We start from the raw sequence: 25,185 nt of genomic DNA on the forward strand, positions 1-25,185 counted from the left end.
CTCTAATGGTCCTCATAAATTCTGATGTTGGGGCCAGTAAAAAATGTAGACTACCATTAGTGTGATGCTTGTCAGAGTTCTGTTATCTGTAACCTCCACTTTGTGTAACTTTCTGGGCTATAAAGCTGGGCTGCAGGAAAGCTGGGGTGCTGTCTTGTTCCCGCCGTTTGGGGAGGGAGAGGCAGCCTAGCCAGTCAAAATAATAAGCTTGCTTTAATTTGATTTTAATTGGAGTCAGTGGTCTTTTCTTGTGTCCCGATCTAACATTTACCACATTTTGTGTGTGTGTGTGTGTGTACTTCTGGGACTTGAACAGGGCATCTCACATGTCAGGCAAGCACTCTACCGTTTAACTAACCCTGAATACCCATATTTCCCTTTATAACTTCATTGTTCTCTACCTTCATGTAGATGAAGTTCTCAGGAAATTATATGGATATTTTCAAGCCTCTTATATGTCATTCACAAGCAAATTAAAATATTAAAAAAGATGGCAAAGTTCTAATTGTTGAGCAAAAAATGTTCTAAAATTAGTATAGCATAACTTAAAAGCAGAAGGGCCCTCTATTTACATAAAAGTAGCATTTTATTCAAATTAGAACATTTATAATAATTACATCTTCCTAATATAGAAGAGCGATACAAATCTGGAACTATGCCCATCTCTCTCTAATGAATTAAAGTTGCTTAAAATACTGAGGGATATAGCAATCAGGGTTTTTTTATTCCTAAAAAAACAATGATCATTATGTTTATTGGGAACAAATAAATTAGTTGGTTTCAATCATTGAGAATTCATATAATGACATTGTTAATTATATCTTCCATTGTAATATGGAAGTCACTTAATTGGGCAACTCACTTTAAACATAATGTTTTTTTTTCTTTTTTCTTTATGTTACTATGGATTCAACCCAGGGTTGAATCATAACCTAGGCAAGTATCCTGTAACTGAGTTACATCCCAGCCTCTTAATAGTATTTTATACAATCTTCAGTTTGCATCTTTTTACCCTATTTTAAACAAAGAACCTATTTTAAACAAAGAATTTCTTGACAAACGTATATTACACATAAAATATCATAGCCATCTATAGTCTATGATAATAAGAGCTATTATCATTTAAAGCTCTTTCAATTCATAACTCTGAGGTAGCATATTAATATTGTTCTTTTTCTGAATAAATATTGAGTCAAGGCCAACTTAAGAGACTTCTCCAAAGTTTATTTTGTTGCTGTTAAGCAAAATAAATACTCAGACCTAAGTGTTCTGTATCAAAATTCAGTGCTTTTTTTAAAAAAAAAAACATTACAGATCCTCTTTGATTTTTCTATATCTGTGAGTATACCAAAATTTTACCTTCTAAACAATCCATGAATAAAATAACTTTTAGATAATGATGAGAGTTCCAAACCATCTTTGACTCCATTCTTGTCCTGTTCTTAAATTTTTGCTCAAATATAATTATCGCTCCCAATGTCTTGGCCAGGTCTTTCATTTATTTTCATTAATGAAGCATTATTCCAAGTATATTTAATGTTTCCATGAAGCATTTGTCTCCTAGCCCATGACTGTATCCCTTCAATATCTAGCAAGTGCTCTGGTATCAGGGATTCTTGCCAGCTGCCTACAGCCAGGCAGGTGTCTTACTTGTATCACTGCTGTGACATGATATTTAAGTTCAAAGAATTATAGAGTGTTGAATATAATAGGTGAAGGCTGTTGATGAATAATTTTGGTAGTGTAGGCATTTCCTCTCTGATAAGATATATAATTCATCATTAGTTTTATTCCTTTGAAAGATTCTGATTTTCCTGAGTTTTATTCTCACTATCCATGTGTGTATGAATTTCAGATATACATATCAAAATTTATATACACACACACATATATATGCATATGTGTGTGTGTGTGTGTGATATTTCATAAGGGACCCTTGCAAGCTAAGCTTAGAGGAGATTCATTATTTTCTTAAATATATTTTATGAAACCTATTTATGAAACTTTAATTCAATTGAAGGCATATTTATTACCACTTTAGATTGTTTTCCTAGCTGAAAAATAAAAATTACCATTTTGTCTTTTCGACATTATTGCACACGTACCACGAGGCAGATACTGAATTATATCAAGTGACTTTGCTATGTCTTTTGATGGCTTACTCATTTTTTTTTTGATCAAGCTGTTTTCTTGCTATTGAGTCAAATTCTGCATGTATTTTTGGATATCAAATCATTGTACCAGATGTATGATTTATATATATTTTCTCACACTTCATTGGTTGTCTACCCTTTCTTTATTGCATCCTTGGTTTTGCAAAGCCTATTTAGTTTGATGTAAACTTGTTTGTCTGCTTCTGGTTTTGTTGTTTGTTCTTTGGGATTCGTATCCAAAAACTAAAATGCAGTTTTGACTCCCTGTCTAAAGAAATAAAAGTTGTTTAGGAGAATGTTTGGAGGTTTGGGTTATTTTCTATTGTTTGACTTCTAAATGATTAGCTTTTTTCCCTCTAATTCTGTTGGCAATTTAGTCTTCTGAATTACAGTCACAGAAAATTTTTGAATAATTTTTCTCATTTTATATTTGATTTCAAAGCTCACTGCTGTTTTTTCAATGTATTATTTTTCCATTCAACATTTTGTTCAACCTCCTGTTGACTTGTGTGTCTTCAAGAAATTTTCAACAAGGATCATGTATTCATTCACCATTTTCCAGTTAATGATATCCCAATTTTCTTCTATCACTCTACTTGCTCTCCTACCTTTATTCTAAATGCGTCTATTTAGGGTCAACTACATTCTTCACTCTATGAGTACCACCATGTAATTTAGGACTGGCAAATCAGAGGACCACCATAGCAATCCAGAACTGGATTATAACAAGAGACTTCAATGTGCTTCTTCCAGTGCTATTTTCAAAAAATAAAAATAAAAACTCCTCTCTGTCTGTCCAGACCATGAGGCATGTGAAAATTAAACCAACCCAACAAAGATGAGGCAGGCATATGGAGGGAAACAGTGATCTTTAAAATTCCCCTTGCATCTGAAGCTAATTTGATTGACTTCTCTGCAACTTAAAGCAAACAAATCAATTAATATTGTGCATTTCCCTAGTCTCTGCATATTTTGTATCCCACACTTTAGTGGACAGTTAATAAAAATTTAGGGTCTCATTTTTTTCTTAAAGATATGAAGGTGGTAGTCTATTACCAAAGGTGTTTAAAGCCACTACTCTGCCTCTCTGTAGTCTTCCCAAAAGCTTTTTTATTTTTAATTCTGTTTAGTTGTAGTCAGACACAATACCTTTATTTTATTTATTTATCTTTATGTGGTGCTGAGGATCGAATCCAGCGCCTCACACATGCTGAGCGAGCGCTCTACCGCTGAGCCACAACCCCAGTCTCCCCAAAAAATTCTTAACCAAAAGGAATAGACTCATGCTGGTAGCTTAATGAAGAAACTGGAGGGCAAGAAGGAGACTTCAGCTCTCCATAAATACTCCTAGTCCCTTACTTGTTAGAGCTAAATTTACAAGTCTCAATCTAATCAACAAGATTAGAACAGAAATTGAATATACTTGGAATCAAATAGAACAAAATATTTTATTAGAAATTTATGTAGAAGTTATTTGGATAAATCACAGTATAAGCTTTATGTGATGGTTCTAGTCAGTCTTGCCACATCCGGATGGAGTTTGATTCAGATGGTAGATAAGGTTAGATAAGGTTATGAAAAATGTTTTATTTGAATGGTTTTTATAAGTTTTTTTAAATTAATTTAACAGAATTGTTTTTGAAAAAGCAGAGCAAGCTCATCTCCCAGAGAGTTTTCTCAGTTAACTGGCATGACATGTTCTACATAATACTGCCCTACAGCTATAAATAAGAGTGTAAGATAACAAAATAGATTGGTACTCCTATTCTGATATCCTCCAATCCCTAGGAACACATTTGTAACAATAATTTTGTTTGAGTTTTTATTTTTATATTATTAATATATGTAAATTAGAACACATTTTTTTTTACCAACTCTATGGAGCCAGAAAGTAGTTTCCCCAATGGATCACTCACACACACACACACACACACACACACACACACACACACACACACACATTTATTAATCCCAATTACAAGTCATAAGTGAAATACAAACACATGGATATGGCAACAGAAGTTATATGGGTTAGAGAAGGCTGCAGTTGGAAGCTGAGGGTGTAGAAAGATCATTTCTACTAGAGTAGCACTGAGAGGGGCTTTGCATATTCACTAAAGATGTAAAGGAAACTACTATGGGAATGTTGTCTAAGCAGAAAGAAGCTTTTTTTATATTTGATGCTGTGCTGATGACACAAGAACCTTATAATTCCACCGGGGTCATTACAGTGCCATTTGGCAACTCATCCTCATCCTTTTCCAAGAAGGTTATCACACCTTCTGCAACATATTTAACTATCCCACTCTTGCTCTTTAAAAATACATAAACTGCAGGTCCATGTAGAAGTAGAAACCTAATCAAATGAGCTTTTCAAATACCTTCAGTTGCCCTGTGACTGTGGTCCATTCATTGATACATAGCGTATCTCCACATATCCTCCACCTACAAACACTATCCATTTCTGTGGGAAAGTTTCTCATGAAATGCTATCAGGTACTTTAGTTCCTTTCATAAACACTATCATTCTTTAATAAAAGGGAGTAATACTTCGACAAATGGTTTATATAACTATGCTCCTCAGCAGTGGGCAAATATTTTTGTTCAGCAAGAAAATTCATCTACCCTTACATACCAGTCTGTTTCCTTGATTGTTCCCCAGCATGGAGGGCTGGTAACCAAACATTTTCATTATTTTTAGTTCCATTTATGCATGTAAGCTCACAAACAGGCACGCGCACACGTGTGCGCGTACACACACACACACACACACACACACACACACACACACAACTTTGCTTTCAAAAGAAAATATAATTACCTTTCTTCCACCGGTTTGAAAATTTTAGGCAATGTGGCTTCTTTGTACAGAAATATTTTAGGATATTGGGCCATAAATGCCTCATGAGTTGCTAACACACTGTGAGAACTCCACCTTAAAAAAGAAATTGAAGTGTAAATATTCAACAAATTTCAGAGCTTTCATTTGATACATACCAATTAATTCTATATCAAAATATTAAACTAAGCTTTCTTAAGACTTTGATTTCTATAATTAATACTGTTAATTCTGCTACTGTTACAGATAATAAAAAAATACCTCCAAAATGCTTCACATTTACATATACACTACTGGAAAATATATGTCTTTGTGATGATTTTTGAAAATTCCTTACACTGTATTTTTAGATCTGAAATAAAGCAGTATTAGGTGAAAATATTAGCATTTCCCAACTTCAGAAGATCACTGAAATCATCTGGCATGTCTTTGATAAATAAAGATTTCTGATTCATTTCCTGATGAATAATAAACTCTTAACAGTAGAAGCCAGGTGGCCTTCTGTATTTTCAGTATCCTCCTCCTTTCTGAGCATGGTGGAGCACATCTGTAACCCCAATGACACTGGAGTCTGAGGCAGGAGGATAGAAAATTCAAGACCAGCTTCAGTAACTTAGCAAGACCTTGTCTCAAAAAATAAAAGTCTGGGGATTTAGCTCAGTGGCAAAGTTCTCTTGGGTTCAATCCCCAATAACAAAACAAAACACAAACAATAAAAATAAATAAATTCTCCTCCAAATGTACATTACATTGTGGCCATATTTTGAAAACACTAAAAGTGCCAGTAAACAAGATCTACAGAAATATAGCCAATTATTATTAAATGTTAGGTAATGAAACTTGTTTCTGGAAAAAGTGTATCAATTTTCAATTGCCAATTGTCATGAAATATTTTTTAAAATGGTAAACATTCATTATGACAGCTTATTTGAATAATTAGCAAAAAGAATCATACTTTGAATTGAACACTGAGAAACATCTTAGTCAATATTTGCCTCATGACAATGAATACGAAAGTCCTCAAGAGAAGTTTTCTTAATAAATTATCAATATGAGTAATAACACATTCAAAAATATTTATAACACCATTTTCCCCCTTGGCTAACGTTCCCGGAAATACCATATTGATACTTTATACAAGATAAATGTCATACACTTTAAGAATCTTATTGATCTTAATTGATTCAAACAATAAAATGTGGATGTGATTTAGGAGGACATCATACTCTTTAACTCCTTTTCTCACTCTACAAAGATAGATTGATCAAGTATCTACTCTTTAAATCTGACCACTAAGTTCCATGTAGATTTTGGAAAATTCACAAAGATTTTGGAAATTCATATTCTATAATCACCTATTTTACATATCCTTTTTTTTTAGTAAGTACTTGTTATATTCCAATCAAGGATCTTTACAACAATTTTTCTCATTGCAAATTTATACAACCTAACAATGTTGACACATTTTATTGCTCATTTTACACATAAAGAAACTGCAACCCTAATAATTGACCTAATTCATATGAAAAAGAGATGGAGGATATAGAATACAAATGAGAATGGAATTGAATCTAACCTCTGGGATATACTGTTCTCAATCAAAACTGTTGTTAATTCCTGCTATATTCCAGGCACTATTTTAGGCAGTTTATATGTAGCAGGTCATTTAATTCTTGCACAGTTATATTAGCTAGATAATGCAAACACTTTCATTTTAGACAGGAAGAAACTGAGGCCCAAAGAAGTATTAAAATGAGGTCTTTCTATCTACATGCAGTCCATGCTACAAGTCTTGAAATGTTATAGTAATCTGTGATCTAGATAGATCTTCTCTGAAGTAGCTAAAAACTTTATACCAAAATACTGAGACTTTTAATTTTATTATTTTCTATGTGTATGCCTAAACTTCCACTTTTGCCCAATCCTTGAGAATCTCCAAGATGTGGTAGCTGGTGCACATGAACCTAATGTTTGTGACCTGGGTCATCAAAGGTAGCGCATCTAAGAAGTGAGATATGTGGAAGGCTGACATGGAAGAGTGACACACTGCATCTACAGAGGACACAACTGTCAGAGTGAATTCCTAAGTGTCCCATGATGCTAATGTCTATGTCACAAAAATGCAATTCAGCAGTCTACTTTCATATTTTGAGCATCTTATATTCAGGGATCTCAAAATTAGATGCTGAAAGTGCCCAGGTAGGTATAATAAAGTGGGTACTGTGGTGAACTGAAGAGAGCATGTCCCCAAAGAGTGTATCATGGCCTTAATGTTAAAAGATCATTTTTAATGTACTGAGAGAAGTCCAACAGGGTCAGATCCTCTGTTTTTTTTTTTAACAGAAACTAGAAATCTGAACTCTTAATAAAAATTTCTTATTTTTAAATATTGGTTACTACTATGAATAGAACTGTGCCCTCCAAAACAAAATGAAACAAAACTTCATATGTTGAAACCCCATCCCCTAATGTGACTGTGCAGATCCCCTAACTGGAAGGGAAGGTGAAAAATGTAGTTTAGCTCAGGAAGAAAAAGATTCAGTTTGGGGAAATACAGAGAAGTTTTTGAGATAGATATAAACATCAGTGACTATTAGAACTGAAATCATTTTTATTATTTAGACATATAGCTATCATGTCATGGATTAAAAAAATGAGGCATACAAAGTTTAAAAGACCTGCCTATGTTGATATAAAGTAGAAAAATTAGTACAAAACTCTAGGTTGTCTTGACTCCAAGGCTACAGTTGCTCCATTTCTCAAAATAGGCACATTCTAATAAAGAAGGCAAGAAGTAACAACATATGTCACATGGTTAGGGAATCCTTTCAAGGGCATTAACTTGTGTCCCCTCTCCTGACCAAGCCTAGCATACTAGGCACATTCATAGCTGAGTTATAGTCAAAGTAATTTGAAAGAGAGGAAACTCTCACACCCTAACCTGACTGCCCATCAAAAGTTCCCCTTATGATGTGAGAAAGAAACTTCCTATTAAATTAAGCCACTGAGACTTAGAATATTTCTAGTTATCCTATGATAACCCTAACAGTATTTCTTCAACATCCCATTCTGTTCTTCTCACAGATCAGAGAACATAATAAGCTCTTAATAAAATGTTTATTGATTAATTACATTTATAGGTTGACCCTGAAGCAACATATTTTTTTATTTTAAATTAAGCAAGCCATAACAGTTTAATCTTTTTTACTTCTTAAGGATTGTTTCCTTCTCGATTTTTAATGAATATTGCAACATCTACATATTTGATAAAATGAAAAGAAACATGTCATTCTTTTATGACAGGTGCACTTTGACACAAATCAGTACATATACATACATAGCTCCATAATGGTTCTCATATTTTCCCTATGAGTTGAAGAAAAATACGTTGGATTGTTACAGAGCCTTTAACATTACACCTTCAACCTAAATGCATTTAATCGGCAGTCTTTCCAAATAGTAACACTACAAAGTATCACTCTGCCCAGTGTTCTCTATACTTATTTTAATTTCTTTGGAAATGTGTTTGGTAATGAACTCATAATTGTACTTATGTATAAAATTAATATAATTATACATAAAACAGAGAACCAGGTGAGAATAAATATTGAAAATCTGTTCCTTTGAAAGAACACTTGCTAAAACAGGAAGAGATGGCTGCTTCCTCAAATGCACAAACACCAATGGGAGAACATAAAGATTACAAAGGATTAGGGAAAGTCAGGCATGGTAGTATACACCCATAATCCCAGAGATTCAGGAGGCTGAGGCAGAAGAAACACAAGTTCAAGGCTAGACTCAGAAACTTAGGGAACCTAAGCGATTTAGCAAAGACCTTGTTTCAAAATAAAAGACAAAAAGATCTGAGGATGAAGTTCAGTGGTAAAATGCCCCTGGGTTAAAAGCCTAGTATCAAAAGAAAAACAAAAACCAGAAAAAGGATCAAGGAAATATGACACAACCAAAATAAACTAATAAGGCTTCACTTCTTCACCCCAAAGAAGAAAAGGTCTATCTAATCAGAGGACCAAAACAAAAAAGAATGACAAAGTCCTATGCATATTGTAAACATTGAGGATGTGACTCTATGTAGAGCACTGAGTGGCTTGTTAAAAGCCCATGATTCAATCCCCAGCACTGCCAAGAAGAGAAAAAAAAATGACATGGAAAGCCATCAAGAGAACCAATATTTTCATAATAGGATTTTGAGGAGAAGAAGAGGAGAAAGAAAAAGGACCAAAAAAAAAATACTTAAAGAAATAATGACAGAAAATTTTCCAAGTCCAGGAAAAGATGTGAATATCCAGGCACAAAAAACTTAGAGAACTCCAATCAATAATCAAGAGTCATCATAATCAAACTATCAAAAATCAATGACAAAGAAAGAACTTTGAAAGAAGAAAGATATAAGAAACATATCACATAAAGAGAGTTCCATAATCTGTCAGTGAATTTCTAAGCAGAAACCCTAAAAAACAGAAGAGAGTAAAATAGTATAGGTGAAAGAAAGAAATTCAGCCAATCAGGAATACCTGGAAAAGCTGTCCTTCAGAAATGAGGGAAAAATAAAAAAAAACTTTTCCAGACAAACTAAAGCTAAGGTAATTCATCACCAATAACCCTATCTTTCTGGCATTGCTAAAGGGATGATTTTTAAGCTGAAATGAAAGACAACTAATTAATAGCATAAAACATTTTGGAAGTACAAAACAATAAAATAAATAATGCACAGTCAAATTCAGAATATTTTAGTAAAGATAATATGTAAATTAATTCTATCTTTATTGTGAAGGTTAAAAGGCAAACTGTGAAAAACAACCAAAGCTATAATAAATTTTTAAAAGACACAAATTACAAAAAGATGCAAATTTTTACATCCAAATCATAAAATGTGAGGGAGTAAAAACATTTGAGTTTAAATGTGTGATTAAAGTTAAATTTTGTTATCTTGAAAAAGCTTGCTAGAAGTAACCACAAAACTAAAATCTGTATTTCTTGCACAAAACTTACAAAAGAAAGGATTCAAAGCATACCACCACTTCAGAAAACCACAAAGGAAAGCAGAAAGAGAGGAAAAAAGAAACAAGGTAAATAACCAGAAAACAAATTAACAAAATTTCAATAAGAAATCCTAACTTATCAATAATTACCTGGAAAAAATGTATTAAATTCCTCAACCAAAAAGCATACAGTGGTTGAATGAACAAGACCCAACCATAGCATGCTCATAAGAAACTCATTTTTCTAATAAGAATAAACAAACTAAAAGTGAAAGATGGAAAAAGATATTTCATGCAAATGGATATGTTATAAAGAGTAGGAATATATATGTTTATACCAGACAAAATGTTACATCTACAACTGTAAAAATCCAAAAAGGTCAGTGTAGAACAAAAAAAGGGATCAATCTGTAAAGCAATTATTAAATGATTTGAAGGGATATATTTCAACATAAATAATAATAGGAGGATTAAGAACCCTACTTTCAACAATAGACAAAATTTAATAAGTAAATATTGAATAGTTTACACCTAACATAAAAAGCACATGAGTAAGGTTCCTACTGAATTTTTCATTTCAATAGACCAAATATACAGATATAGAACATTCCATCAAAAAGCAACTGAATACATATGCTTTTCTCAAGTACATATAAAAAAATTCTTCAGATCATATTTTAAACCACAAAACAAATTCTAATTTAAGAGCGCTGAAATAACATTTAGTATTTTTTTCTGATCACAATGGCATGAGATAGAAGAAATCTCTGGAAATTCCCAATATGTGGATATCAAACAACATGCTCCTGAAAGACCCATGAGTCAAAGAAGAAATCAAAAGACAAATCAAAAACTAACCTGAGACAAATGAAAATATAAATACAACATAACGTGTACACTGCTGGTGGGACTGCAAAATGGTGAGGCCAATTTGGAAAGCAGTATGGAGATTCCTGGGAAAGCTGGGAATGGATCCACCATTTGACCCAGCTATCGCCCTTCTCGGACTATTCCCTGAAGACCTTAAAAGTGCACACTATAGGGATACGGCCACATCAATGATTTAGCAGCACAATTCACAATAGCTAGACTGTGGAACCAACCTAGATGCCCTTCAATAGATGAATGGATAAAAAAATGTGGCATCTATACACAATGGAGTATTATGCAGCACTAAGAAATGACAAAATCATAGAATTTGCAGGGAAATGGACGGCATTAGAGCAGATTATGCTAAGTGAAGCTAGCCAATCCCTAAAAAACAAATGCCAAATGTCTTCTTTGATATAAAGAGAACAACTAAGAATAGAACAGGAAGGAAGAGCATGAGGAAAAGACTAACACTAAACAAAGACGAATGGGGGGAGAGAAAGGGAGAGAGAAGGGAAAGCATATGGAAATGGTAGGAGACCTTCAGTGATACACAAAATTATAAGAGGTTATGAGGGGCAAGGGGGAGGGAAAAAAGGGGGAGAGAATTGAACAACAGCAGAGGAGGTAGAGAGGAAAGATGGGAGGGGAGGGGAGGGGGGATAGCAGGGGATAGGAAAGATAGCAGAATACAATAGTCACTAATATGCCATTATGTAAAAATGTGAGTATGTAGCAGATGTGATTCTGCAATCTGTATTGGGGGTAAAAATGGGAGTTCAAAACCCAATTGAGTCAAATGTATGAAAGATGATATATCATGAGCTCTATAATGTTTTGAACAATCAATAAAAAAAAATAAAAAAATAAAAATAAATACAACATATCAATCTTATTGCATGTAGCAAATGTACATCTAAGAGGTAAGTTTATAGTAATAAATACCTATATCAGAAAAATATCTCAAATAATCTGACATTATATCTCAAGGAACTAGACAAAGTAAAACTCAGGCCAAAATTAGTGAATGACTTCATAAGTGAATGCTTCTGAACATGTACAACACTAATGCCAGTCATTCTCAAACTCCTCCAAAAAGTTGAAATAAAGAAAATACTTTTGAACTTGTTTTATAAGGCCAGCATACTTTGATACAAGGTCAAAGAAAGATATTATAAAGCAAAGAAAATTACAGGCCAACTAACAAGCCAAATTCAAAAAAACTGAAGAATCGTCTGCCATGATGAGGTGGTATTTATCACGCAAGGATGGCTCAACAGGCAAATCAAACAATGTGTTACACTACATTAACATAATGAATTATATAGAGTATGACTATCTTAATAGATGCACACAAAGCATTCCACACAAATTAACATCCTTTCATGAAAATAACTTTCAATAGATTAGGAATAGAAAGAATGTGCCTCAAGACTACAACTAATATCACTCATCAGTGAAAAGTTGAGAGCCTTTCATCTAAGTTCAGGAACAGCAAGGCTGCCCAGGCTCACTACTTATTTTCAGCAAATACTGAAAGATCTATCCAGAGACATTAGGCAAAAGAAAGAAATAAAATGCAACCAAATAGGAAACCAAGAGTTCTGTCTCTGTTTGCAAATGACATAATCTTATATATTGAAAATATTCAACACCAAAAAATTGTCAGGATTGATAAATTACTTCAGTAAAGTTACTGGGTATAAAAATCAATGTAAAACAATAAGTAGAATTATGTACACTATATGGTTTAGATATTAGGTGCCCCCCCCTCCAGAAGCTCATGTGTTAAGACAATGTAAGAAAGTTTAGAAGTGAAATGATTGGGATATGAGAGTCTTAACATAATCAGTGCATTAATCTAATTGAATGGATTAACTGGGTGGTAATCATAGGCAGATACAGTGTGGCTAGAAGAGCTAAGTCATTGGGAACATGCCTTTGAGGCATATATTTTCTCCCTAGTGAGTGAAGTAGTTTCTCTCTGCTTCCTAGTTCTATGTGATGAGCTGCTGTATTCAGCCTCACTCTCCCACCATGATGTTCTCCAGCCAAGAAAAATGGAATGAAACCTCAGAAACCATGAGCTCCAAAATAAACTTTTCCTCCTGTAATTTTTCTTGCTAGGTCTTATGTTCACTGCAGCAAAAAACAAAATAGTAGATAAAAATATACACTTAAAATAACTATCGAAACAGAAATCAAGAAAATAATCCCATTTACAATTAAAAACAAAAAATAATACATGTAAATTGCACCAAGATTTGAAAGATCTGTATACTGGTACTATGAAATATTGATAAGTTTCAAACAAATGGAATGATTTTACACTTTCATGGATTGAGAGAATATTTTTAAAATGTCCATACTATTCAAAAATATCTACAGATTCAATGCAATCCCTGTCAAAATACACAGAAATATTTTAAAATCCTAAAATTTGTACACAACCACAAAACCCCAAAAGATTCTAAATAAACAAAGCAGTCTTTAGCAAAAGACAAAGCTGGAGGCATCATGCACAGATTTCAAAATATAATTCTATTATGATTAAAAACATGCATTACTGATAGAAAAACAAAGATGTGAACCAATGGAACAGAAAGAACAGAAATAAAACTCTCACATTTGCAATCAATTGATTTTCAACAAAAATTCTGGGTTCACACAGTGGGCAAAGGACAGTCTGTTCAATAGCTGATGTTGGGAAATTGAATATTCAACTGTAGAAGAATTAAATTGGATCCTTATCTCACTATATGCAAAATTCAATCCAAAACACATTCAATTCTTAAACACATAAGACTTGAAATATAATATAAAGTTACTAGGAGAAAAGATGGGGGAAAAGATTTATGACATTTGTCTGGGCATTAATTTTTAATGGAAACATGGGCAAAAATGTAAAAATAAACAAATGAAATGCATTAAACTATAAAGCTTCTATATAATCAAGGGAACAATAAACAGTGAAGAACAACCTACAACAAAGGAAGAAAATATTTGAAAACCATACATCTGATAAGGAGTTAATATTCAAATATAGAAAGAAAACAGCTCAATGGCAATAAAACAAATAATCTCATTATAAAATGAAAAGATATTTCTCAAAATAAAACATATTTTATGGGTCTATGGGCCCATAAAAATTGCTTGATATTTCAAATTAATAGGGTAAGTCAGATTAAAGCCACAACAAGAGATCACCATACACCAGTTAGAATGGCTATCACTATGAAAAGACAAAAGATAATAAATGTTGGTGAAAATGTGGAGAAAAAGGAAGTTTTATACATTGTTGGTGGTAATGCAAATCAGTAAAGCCACTTTGGAAAACAGTCTGGAGTTTCCTCAAAAACTAAAGAAAGAATTACCATATGACTCAGGAATCCCATTACTCTATATCTACCCAGAGGAACTGAAATCTATTCATCTGAGATTTATCTACATTCCCATATTCATTGGAGCATTATTCACAATAATGCTCAATATAAAATTGATAATGAATAAATTATAAACACACACACAATGGAATTCCATTCAGCCTTAAAAAGAATGAAATTCTATTATTTGCAATGAAGTAGATAAAGTAGGGGACATTATACTTTAAAAAAACAGGCAAGAAAGCAAAACAAAACAACAACAACAACAAAAATCAACACATGATCACACTCACATATACAGTCGAAATAATTCTAAGTCATACAGATAGAGAGAGTAGAATGATGCTCACTCACCAGCAGTTAAGGGTGGGTCCAGGAGGGAAAAAGAGTGAGGAGATATTAAGTTTCAGCTAGACAAGGCGAAGAGTTGTTGAGAACTATTGCACAGCAGGATAACTTTAGTTAATAATAAGAGAATAAATTTCAAAAGTCTCACCACAAAAGAAACTAAGTCAGTTTATGGATAATTCGATTAGCCTGATTAAATCATTCTACATTGTTCAGGTTGAGCATCTGTTATCTGAAATGCTTAAAACCAAAAATGCTTTCGCTTTCAGATTTTTTTCAGATATTGGAATATTTGGAAACATTTTAGGAATGGTACCCATGTTCAAACACAAAATTTACTTATATCTACATACACTTCATATGCATAGCCTGAATTTTCCACTTGTTGTGTCCTGTTGACATTCAGAAAGCTTCAGATTTTGGAGCATTTTCAGATTTTTTATTTCTGTATAAGAAATGCTTAACCTGTATACATACTTCAAAATATGAAATTTACTACATAATGTTTATGGTTTTTCAATTAAAAATATTTTTAAATAATGAGCTTTTAGATAATATTAAAAATATCACACTATAAATCTTATCCTAACATATTTATAATCAACACAGATTGAAAACCTGTGAATAATTTTACAATCAGCAAGAGGATATTTACTTCTACTGAACATCAAAATGAAATTCAATTCAAAACATTGAACTCTGTGCTAAATGTCAAGAGATTGGAAGAAATAAGACATATAAAACCTCTTGCCATTATGGAGATTAGAGTGAACTTGGGATAAAAAGTCTTGCATCAAAGAATTTAGAAATCCAATATGATATCATCCTCCCTTCTATTTTTTCTTTTACCACTGATTTAAAAAAAAAAAGTTCCAGGAAAATATCTGAATCTACTACCTTTTATTCTGATAATAGAAACTTTTAAAAATATCAAAACCAAAATATTTGGAAATATTTTGGGAATGGTATCCTAGTTCTTATGAGTTCTTTGTACAAAAATTTCAAATCTTGAAACAGTTAAGTGAAATCAGCCTTCCTATTTTTATAATAGGGGAAACATATTTCATTGGTCATTTTGAATACATAATACATGAAGAAATAATATGAAGGAATACCTTTTTTTCTTAAACTTCTCTGAAATCTGTTAAAATCATTTGATAACTTTATAATTCTGAAGGGCTTAAATAACTCATATGAGTGTTTTTCTGCTAAATTGCCTAAAGAGGTCTTAAGGGGGAGAAAGGATACAAATTGCCAAGCCTTCATTAATGTGTTATATTTTCTCATTCTAAATACATGTTCATTTTCATATCTAATTTTGTGTTTGTGCCTTTATATTCTTTTTCTGAAATAACTGCATAAAACCCATTTATAGATACTCTAAAACCTGTGCTTTCCAGGCTCTAGGCATCTGAGTACCTCAAAAGGACACATCCTAGAAATTCATGGAGATTTAAATCTGAAAGAGAATGCACTATTAAACATGCAACTTAACTAACAGAGGCAGTCAGTCAGGACAAGCAGACTGAGCCTGGACTACGTGATTATCTGATGAGAGAAAACTGCCTGGGAGGGATTTTCCAACCCAGAAAAAAAGACCGATACAATGTGTTTTGAATGGATATTTTGGCAAGTCCAGATCTAGATGCTACCATCTCTCTTATTATGATCCCCCTTAAGGGAAAAAAAAAAAGAATCCAGAAACATGTTGAAAAATGAAATGTGTCTGGGACAGAGAATAAAAGGAAAAAGAGACATTCATTCCAGAATCTTTAACTACTTTCTTCTGCCTTAGAGGATGGATTAGCATATAAAATAGGTTAAAATTTGGATGAGCTTTTGTAAATAACAATAATTAAAATCATATATCTAGAATCCTATGTTTCAACTAGAGTTTACCTACATTAACTCATTTAATAGTCCTGTAAATCTTTTGAAATGGATCATTTTTTTTTCCTCCAAATTTCGACAAATGAGAAAACTGAGGCAAAGAGAAATGAACTAACCAGTTCACACAGCAAGTGAGTGGCTGGACCAGGGTTCTCACCAGGTTCCTGACTCTGGATTGCATGTACCTACTTTTTCACCCTGTGCTGAAAGATATCAGGAGTGAGGAGAGAGCAACGTACAGGAAACAAACAAAAGCCATCACTCTGGGTAGCAATCCAGGAAATAGCAAAGAACGAAGCCCATCTTTCCTTTCTCTGAATAAAGAATTAATTGGAAGAGAGATGAAAATATAAAAATAATTTGAAGTGGCTAAGGGGGTGTGCTTAGAGATTTTTAAAATAGAGAAAAAACTGGAACCCAAGGCCTTTCATCAATAGTCCCATAAAGATGAGGCAAGGTCCTTTTGCCAAGAGAAGGTAGTTGGGGAGAGGGCTGACAGAGAGAGACAGAAGAAAACAAAACTAGTTTTATAATTTCCAAAGTCCAATTAGGGGAAGGAGTTGGCACAAAATAGTCTTTTTAAAATTATTCCTTCAAGTGTTGCACATCTTAGGAATTCTGAGGCTCAAGTTGTGATATTTCCTCATCCTCTGGCTCCTATATATTTCAGCTAGACATCCCTTTACACTGCTCAGGTACTTATTTCACTCAATATTTGTGTTTTAAACCATTTAAGGCTTTTTCTTTTCCTTATGACTGCTTTTTAAGTACTAAAAAGGGCCCAGCTAGGGATGAGTTATGCTGGCTTCACGCTAAATTGTTTCCTTAAAATATGATACATATATCCTGGCCCTTCAATCTAGAGAAACAACCTCCAGGTTTTCAAATGTTTTTATCTGTGTGGTAAATCAGGTACCTGTGAGAGTCAGCAATGCTTTATTACTATACTTTATCCATAAAACAAGCATATTTATATTCATTTCAACAACAGAAAAAGAAATGCAAGAATAACTTACTGGCCATATTTTCCTCTAATGCGGCATAATACATCCAACTGACCATAATTAATGTTCTTAGGCATTTTTAAGCCTGCAAAAAAAAAACTCAATTAAAAATGTGAGTAATTTTCTATAATCTTATTAACCAAGTGTGTAAATAGAGTTTAATTGCAAACATTCATCATAATAAAAAAATTCAGTGACTATGGCAGTGAGGTATTAACAGTCTTTGTTTGATACACAAACAGAACTGAATAGGATGGTTAATGTGAGGATAGAATTTAATCTTTTTATTGATGGAAAATCTGGTCTGGAAATTTTTAATTTTAGTAAATGATAAGTTTTATGTGACATATGTCATTTCTCTAAAAGTAAGCCTTCCAGAAATTCTTTCCAATAACTTTAATGTGAACTAGTTCCAGACATGAACCACACATGAACTCTTCCAATCATGACAATTCAGAGTTTTCTTGATATTTTATATTTTTGAACTTCTTTTATCAATATAGGCCTAGTCAATTCTACTCAGGCCTCCCTCTTTGAGTAGCCCTCTTCAGAGCACTATCCTGTCTCTGAAAGCAGTTTTAAAATTCCTTCTGAAATTCAGATATAAGCAAATCACAAATTACTCCCTAAGAAAAATAGTAATCATAGCCAAGAAGCAATTTGTGATTCTTTTTCAGGAACAGAATGAGCTGACATCCTCCAAATGAAATGGAAAGGGAGAGAGTGTTAAGTGTAGTAAGCATCTTTATAATGGTGGACACTCACATCCCAGGTCCTCTGGTTACTCCATAAGAATAAGAGCAGTTAGAAACATTGTTAAACAGAAAGCAGTAATAAATGCTAAATTTTGCATGGTATTCTTTCCCTTAGTGGAAAGTTATTGATAAAAATCACTGGCTTAATGCGTTCCTGAAAGTTTTTAAAATGTATTTAGTGACCTTATTCTAATTATGAGTAATTGGAACTTGACATATACAAGTTTACCCATTTCAATGTCAGTTTCCTGAATAGTGAAATTACACTTAAGCCCTTTATGACTTAAAAAATAAGTCAGCAATAACATATACTGCTCACTAAATATGAAAATGAAATGAGGTAAATTTAAGCAGGAAATTTCTTGCTATTCACATATATTATAACTTTTAATACCCTTGAAAATACTAATTATACAATTTAGGTGTTTTCTTACTGGACATTACTCAGTCAAATCTGAATAAACAAAAAATTACCTAATGGTTTTTTTTAGCATCAAATGGAATCATTTATTTTAAATGAGTCAATTTGTACCTAAGATATAAAATATTATATATGTTAAAATATTTTTGCTATATCAGGAATATTACTAAACCATTAATGTTAGTAGACTTTTAAGAATATGAACTAGGAAAACATTTGTGTAAAGTATTTAATTACTCCATTTTCCTGGTGTAGTTCAAGAATAGGGTCAGTAATCATTCCAGTAAGTGATGTGGATGAGAGAGGAAGTTGGTGCCACAGAAATTTGGGGGGAAAAAGTCAAGATTTGAGAAATTCTAACCACAAAAAGGGGGCTTTAAAAAAAACAAATATCTCCCAGGTACAGTGGTACACACCTGTAATCCCAGTGTCTCAGGAAGCTGAGGTAGGAAGATTGTGGGTTCAAATCCAGCCTCAGCAACTTAACAAGGCCCTAGCAACTCAGTGAGATCCTGTATCTAATAAAGTATAAAAAATGGTGAGGTATGTGGTTAAGTGCCCCTGGATTCAATCCCTAGTAATTTTTTAAAAAAGAAAGAAAAAGAAAACACAAAACAACAAAACCAAATATTCTTCATCCTTCCCTTGAAGCAGCTTACAAAAAAAATGAGAATCATAAAAAAATAATTCTAAGAATTGCTAGGAAAGAATATATAAATTAAATACCACTTTGCTTTTTATTTTCTATTTATTTGCTTTTTGTTTGCATGAGAAAAGCAACCGTTATCAAGGCCAAATCTCCATGACAGACTTAGAATAGCCTAGTAAACTCAAAAACAGCGTGGGCTATATGGCATTCAAGGCCCAGTAGAACATTTTAAGTCATCAAAAAGTTTCTTCTTTAATTGATCAAAAAATGTCTGATTCTCAGTCCTGAGAGATATTTGTCAGAGGGGTCTTTATATGAAGAGTGTCAACAACCCAATGGACGGTGTCTTTGAAAGCAGATTCATTGAAAAGAAAAAAGCCAAAAGGTTTCGACAAGAAATGGTAACTGTGTAAAGACCAGAGCTGAGCTTTTCCAGGGATCCAATGTAATACAGGGATAAAGCTTAAAGAATTTCAAAGAGTACAAAGTTTACATTTGTTTTACTGTCTTACTTTCCCCCCATGAATATGCCTTAACCCAGCTTTTGACAGAAGCAGAGAGGGCTTAACCCTAGAACAGAGTTTAAATCAGGGATTTTGACCAGAGTATGTGTGAAAGAGGATTAGAAGCTGATGTGAAAGGGTGGTTACAAATTAATCCTACACTAGAAATCAATTGTGTAATTAAAGAGCTAGTTATCTTTATTGATATAAGGCCAACTGTACATTATCAAAACAGAAAAACAGAATTCCAATGTGTTATCTGAGTGGTACATAGATGATCTTTTGTTTATAATTGTTAATGCTCGTTCAGAATAAATTTATTTTCATTTTGAGTAGTCTGATAAATTGCATATGCTTATCTGGGGTTATAAAATTTTTGTTTAAAATGCTTTCATGATGAGAACTAAAGTCAGCAAAATTGTATTAAGAAATTTTGTTAATAAGTAGATTTTAAATGTTTTTGTAACAAAACAAGAGTAACTATGTGAGTGATAGCTATTGATCTATCTTACTAGGCTAGATATTTTTCTTTCTATATATCACATAACATCATTGTAAATCTCAGACATTCACAGTGAATTTTACATTGAAAATTTTTTTTAAATAAAAATTATTCTGAAAAAAATTCTATGCTGAGTAAAATAAAATATTTAATCCAGTGGCTTGAGGAGGGGAAATCTAGATCAACAGTTAAGCATGCAAGAGACTCTAGATTCCATCCCCAGCACCAAAAAATATAATAAAATATTTTTATAACAGTGCTGTGCTGAATTATATTGAAATCTAAGAGAAAAGAAAAAGAGTGATTTCCATCACCCTAGTTCTTATCCCTAGGCTCCTACTGTTCCTGCCTGCAACCTGTAGATGGTGGGGTCAGCCTGCTTCTGGAAAATCGTGTCCCACTGAGTGCTGGCTTTCCAGAGCTGTGGGGTTACTTGAAGATGCTGATCTGAGTGGTAGTGTGTTTGCTCAGCAGGTGTGGGCCCTGAATTTGATGTCCAGCAATGCAAAAATTAATAATTAATTAAACAGAAGACGCTGACCTGACTGGATAGGCATTCTGACTTTGGCTGAATGCCTTCTTCAATGTGGGTCCCATGTTTCCTGTCTGTAAATGTCTGGGACCTCAGATTTCATCTCTACTTAGGACATCTCAAGCCCCAACTTCTTCATCAGCCTCCAAAGTCACACCACACCATTTGGAATATGATTGTTTTCAATTTAGCATCCAGCTGTAATTTATCTTATGCCATCCTGTGATCAACAGAACACCCAGATATACAAGAAACCTGAGAGCTACTGATGGAGAGAAGCTCTATCATGAAAATTGTCATACCTGTCCATATGTGTATAGCATGTTATGGTGCTTACTTCATGATATATTTGGGGGGCTGAGGGTGAAACTCAGTAGTAGAGCATGTGCTTAGCACAACACACACACAATTTTTTTTTCCTGACACTGGGGATTGAACTCAGGGGCAATTTACCACTGATCTACATCACTATCCCCTTATATTTTTATTTTTAAGGCTGGGTCTTGCTAAATTGCTGAGGCTGGCCTGGAACTTGAGATCCTCCTGCCTCAGCCTCCTAAGTCACTGGAATTATAGGTGTGCCCACCATGTCCAGGAAAAAAAAAAAAATATATATATATATATATATATACACACACACATATATACATACATATTATATATAAACATACATATATATAAATATTTACATATATATATGTATGTATTCTGGTTAAAAATTTATTCAGGGGTTGGGGTTGTGACTCAGTGGTAGATCATTTGCCTAGAATGTGTGAGGCACTAGGTTTGATTCTCAGTATCTCATAAAAAATAAAGTTATAAAAAAATGTTTAAAAATATTTGTGTTAACTATAACTAAAATGTATTTCCCAACAAGGTTTCCTTCAAGAGGAAGAGAAATATCTCCTATGAAAAGCAAAGAAAAAGCCATCAAATCAGTAAAATCTTAGAAATGTTGCACATGTACAACCATTTTATTAGGAGAGCATGCTTATTTAATGGCTAAAAGGCAAGGTGAGCAACAGGAACAGCATAGCCATCAAGAAAATGTCACAACGACCCCCTAGAAATGTCAGAGTACAGTGAGCTGGAGAACAAAGAGCTGGAACCTCTTCAAAGTAGTTCCAGTGTATATTGTAATAATTACTCCAATGATAAACAAAGCCCTGCTCAATATAATATCAGAGCACAAGTAAGTAGTTTAGCAGCAATAGCAAGAGAGGTATTAGAAACAAACATTTTTGTAGTAAGAACAGCAGACCTTATACTATGATAAGTAGAAGGCAAATTCTAGCACCAGACTGAAATACTAAGAAGCTGGACAGGAGAAAACAGACTATAATCACAACTGACTCTTCCTATGTGCTTGCTAATCCAATTCTACAAGAAGGAATGGGTTTGCAAGTCTATCTAAATTTGTATAATAAGAGATTATTAATCATACCTTTGTTAATTTTGTTGTTTTCTAAAATCCCAAATTTAATTTTACTTCAAGTGATACTGAATACACATAAGCCATCTGAATACACATAAGCAATCTGTTGATGGTTTATTTAGGCCACTAAATAAACCATCAAGCATAAAGAAATAGTACCTAAAGGAGGTCTTCCATAGACAAAATTTGGTACACTGACAGGAACAGTTGCCCAAGTGGACCTGTATTATTCTTTTTCCTTGTCAGGGTGAGTTAAAATGTCAAAGCAGAACTGAATTAGCTGAAAATAGAAAAGGTTAATGTTTTAACAATTATCAAAATAACATCCTTTTATATTTAACATTTTTACTTAATTCAAAATTCACTTCTCCACCCACTATAATTTATCTTCTGCCTTTTTACTGAAATTTGTTTCACTAAGATCATCAAATATCTTGTATTCTCCATTCCAGTGACCTCTTTTCACTCTTACTGTAACACTTGACTCTTGTGAAGTTTCTTCCTACTGGGCTTCCGGGACACCATCTTCTTTTTTCTTGCTTCCTGCTTATGATCTGCTGGACTTTCTCCAATCTTCTTCACCCAAACTTTAATGCTGCCCAAGAATATATTCTTAGTATCTCTATTTTTATCTTCCCAGTTTATATCCTCTTGTTCATGTACCCATATTTTCAAATACCACAAACCCACTCAAGATTCTCAAATCAAACTCTCTAGCCCAGATCTCTAATCATTACTCCACTAATGTATGTGTAAATATCACCTAGAAAAATCAAATTCAAGATAACAAAAATTCCACCTAAAATTCTTCTCCCACTTCACAAAGAAGAAAGAAATGTGATCCTGTCTTGCAATTTTCTTATCTGGAATAAGAAAATCCCTATCATTTATAACTCTATCACCTATCTCAGTATCTTAGTCTACTCTTTCCTCTTCAGGAACAATGAGTTATGAAGAAATTAGATTCTGCCCTTCTGAGATATATCCTGAATATCTCCTAAATGTGTCCTCTCCAATCAGAGCCTTCGCCATGAAGGAGTACACAGATGGATATCAGGATCTTGTTTAACATCCTCCTAGAGTATTTGGTACAATTGTAATAACATCTGAACTAGCCTCCCAAACTCTAGCTTCATTTCTAATCCATACTCCATGTGATGATAACAGTATTTTCTAAAATTCCAATGTGGTTGCATAACTTTTGTTCAAAATACTTTTAATCCTCTATTAACCTATACGTTAAAGTATAAATACCCTGTATGGAATACTTAACTTTTATAATTACACCCAAATTAACTTCTATGGCCTCATTGGATACCACCATCTCTGCTGCTACCCTTTTCTCCCCATCTTTATTTTTTTTAATTATTTATGCATAATAGTGAGTCACACCGATATACTTGCTCATAATATAATTTAATCAGGTTCATTCACCAGTACCTCCCTTTGTCCTCCTCTCCTTCCCCTTGGTCTTTCCTCTGTTCTACTGGTTTCCCTTCCATTTTTGTGGGTTCCTTCTTTTCACCTTTTCTCCACAGCCTCTACGCATGAGACAAAATATATGACCCTTAACTTTCTGAGTCTGACTTATTTCACTTAACATGATCTACTCCAGTTCCATCCATCTATTTTCCTGCAAATGAAATAATTTCATTCTTCTTCATACATGAATAAAACTCCATTGTATAGATCTGTCATATTTTATCTATTCAAAGGTTGATAGACACTTGGGCTGGTTCCATAATTTGGCTATTATGAATTATGCCAGGATAAACATGGGTACACATGAATCATTATAGTATACTGATTTTAATTCTTTTTGGATTAATATCTAGAGTGGTATAATTGAATCATATAGTGGTTCCATTTCTAGTCTTTTGAGAAACCTCCATACTAATTTACATTCACATCAACAGTGTATAAGAATTTCTTTTCCCACCACATCCTCATCACCATTTTGTTAATTGTGTTCTTGATGGTGAGTGTCAGTCTAATATGAGTGAATAAAAATCTCAGTGTAGTTTTGACATACATATATGTGTATGTGTGTTCAATATGTATATATGTATATGTTCAATAAGTCCATGTTCAATATATACATGAATATGTTCAATATATATGCATATGTTCTATTTCTTTAGCCATCAGGGAAATGCAAATCAAAATTACACTGAGATTTATTTTATTTTATTTTTGGTTCTTTATATACTCTGGATATTAATTCCTTCAGAAGAGCAGCTAGCAAAGACTTTTTTCCCATTCTGTAGGTCTCTCTCTTTTTTAAAGATAGAATTTTTTAATATTTATTTTTCAGTTTTCAGTGGACACAACATCTTTATTTTATTTTTACGTGGTGCTGAGGATCAAACTCAGCGCCCTGCGCATGCCAGACAAGCATGCTACCATTTGAGCCACATCCCAGCCCCTGTAGATCTCTCTTAATGGTACTGTTTCCTTTGCTGTGCAGAAGCTTTTTAGCTGGTGCCATCCCATTTATTAATTCTTTGTATTATTTCCTGGGATTTAGAAGTACTGTTGAGAAAGTCATTGTCTGGGCCTATATGTTAGTGTTTACCCTCCTATGTTTTCTTCCAGCAGCTGAAAAGTTTATGGACTATTTCTAGATATTTGATCAATTTTGAGTTGACTTTTGTGGCAAGTAAAAGTTGGGATCCAGTTTCATACAAACTAGTTGGGATCTAGTTTCATACATATATCCAGCTTTCCTAGCACCATTTGTCAAAAAAAGGCTGTCTTTTCTCCAATGTATGTTTTTGGCTCTTTCATCAAGGCTCAGATGACTGTATCTGTGTGGGTTTTTCTCTGTGTCTTCTATTTCACTGACCTACATGCCTGTTTTTATGTCAGTACAATGTTGTTTGGGTAGCTCTGTAATATAAT

At 33.3% G+C, this 25,185-nt stretch overlaps 1 protein-coding gene across 1 annotated transcript in view; it reads right to left on the reverse strand.

Moving 5' to 3' along the window:
- Cnbd1 (cyclic nucleotide binding domain containing 1) overlaps positions 1 to 25,185 on the reverse strand; it is a 315,836-nt gene that overhangs the window by 277,549 nt on the left and 13,102 nt on the right. Inside the window, exons 2-3 of the mRNA XM_078016396.1 lie at positions 17,500 to 17,572; positions 4,975 to 5,082 (exon numbers count right to left, since the gene is read on the reverse strand). Of these exons, the coding sequence (XP_077872522.1) occupies positions 4,975 to 5,082; positions 17,500 to 17,572 (181 nt within the window). The remainder of the gene's footprint in view (positions 1 to 4,974; positions 5,083 to 17,499; positions 17,573 to 25,185) is intronic.

The sequence above is a fragment of the Ictidomys tridecemlineatus genome, chromosome 7 (genome assembly GCF_052094955.1).
Source record: "Ictidomys tridecemlineatus isolate mIctTri1 chromosome 7, mIctTri1.hap1, whole genome shotgun sequence".
Lineage (NCBI taxonomy): Eukaryota > Metazoa > Chordata > Mammalia > Rodentia > Sciuridae > Ictidomys > Ictidomys tridecemlineatus.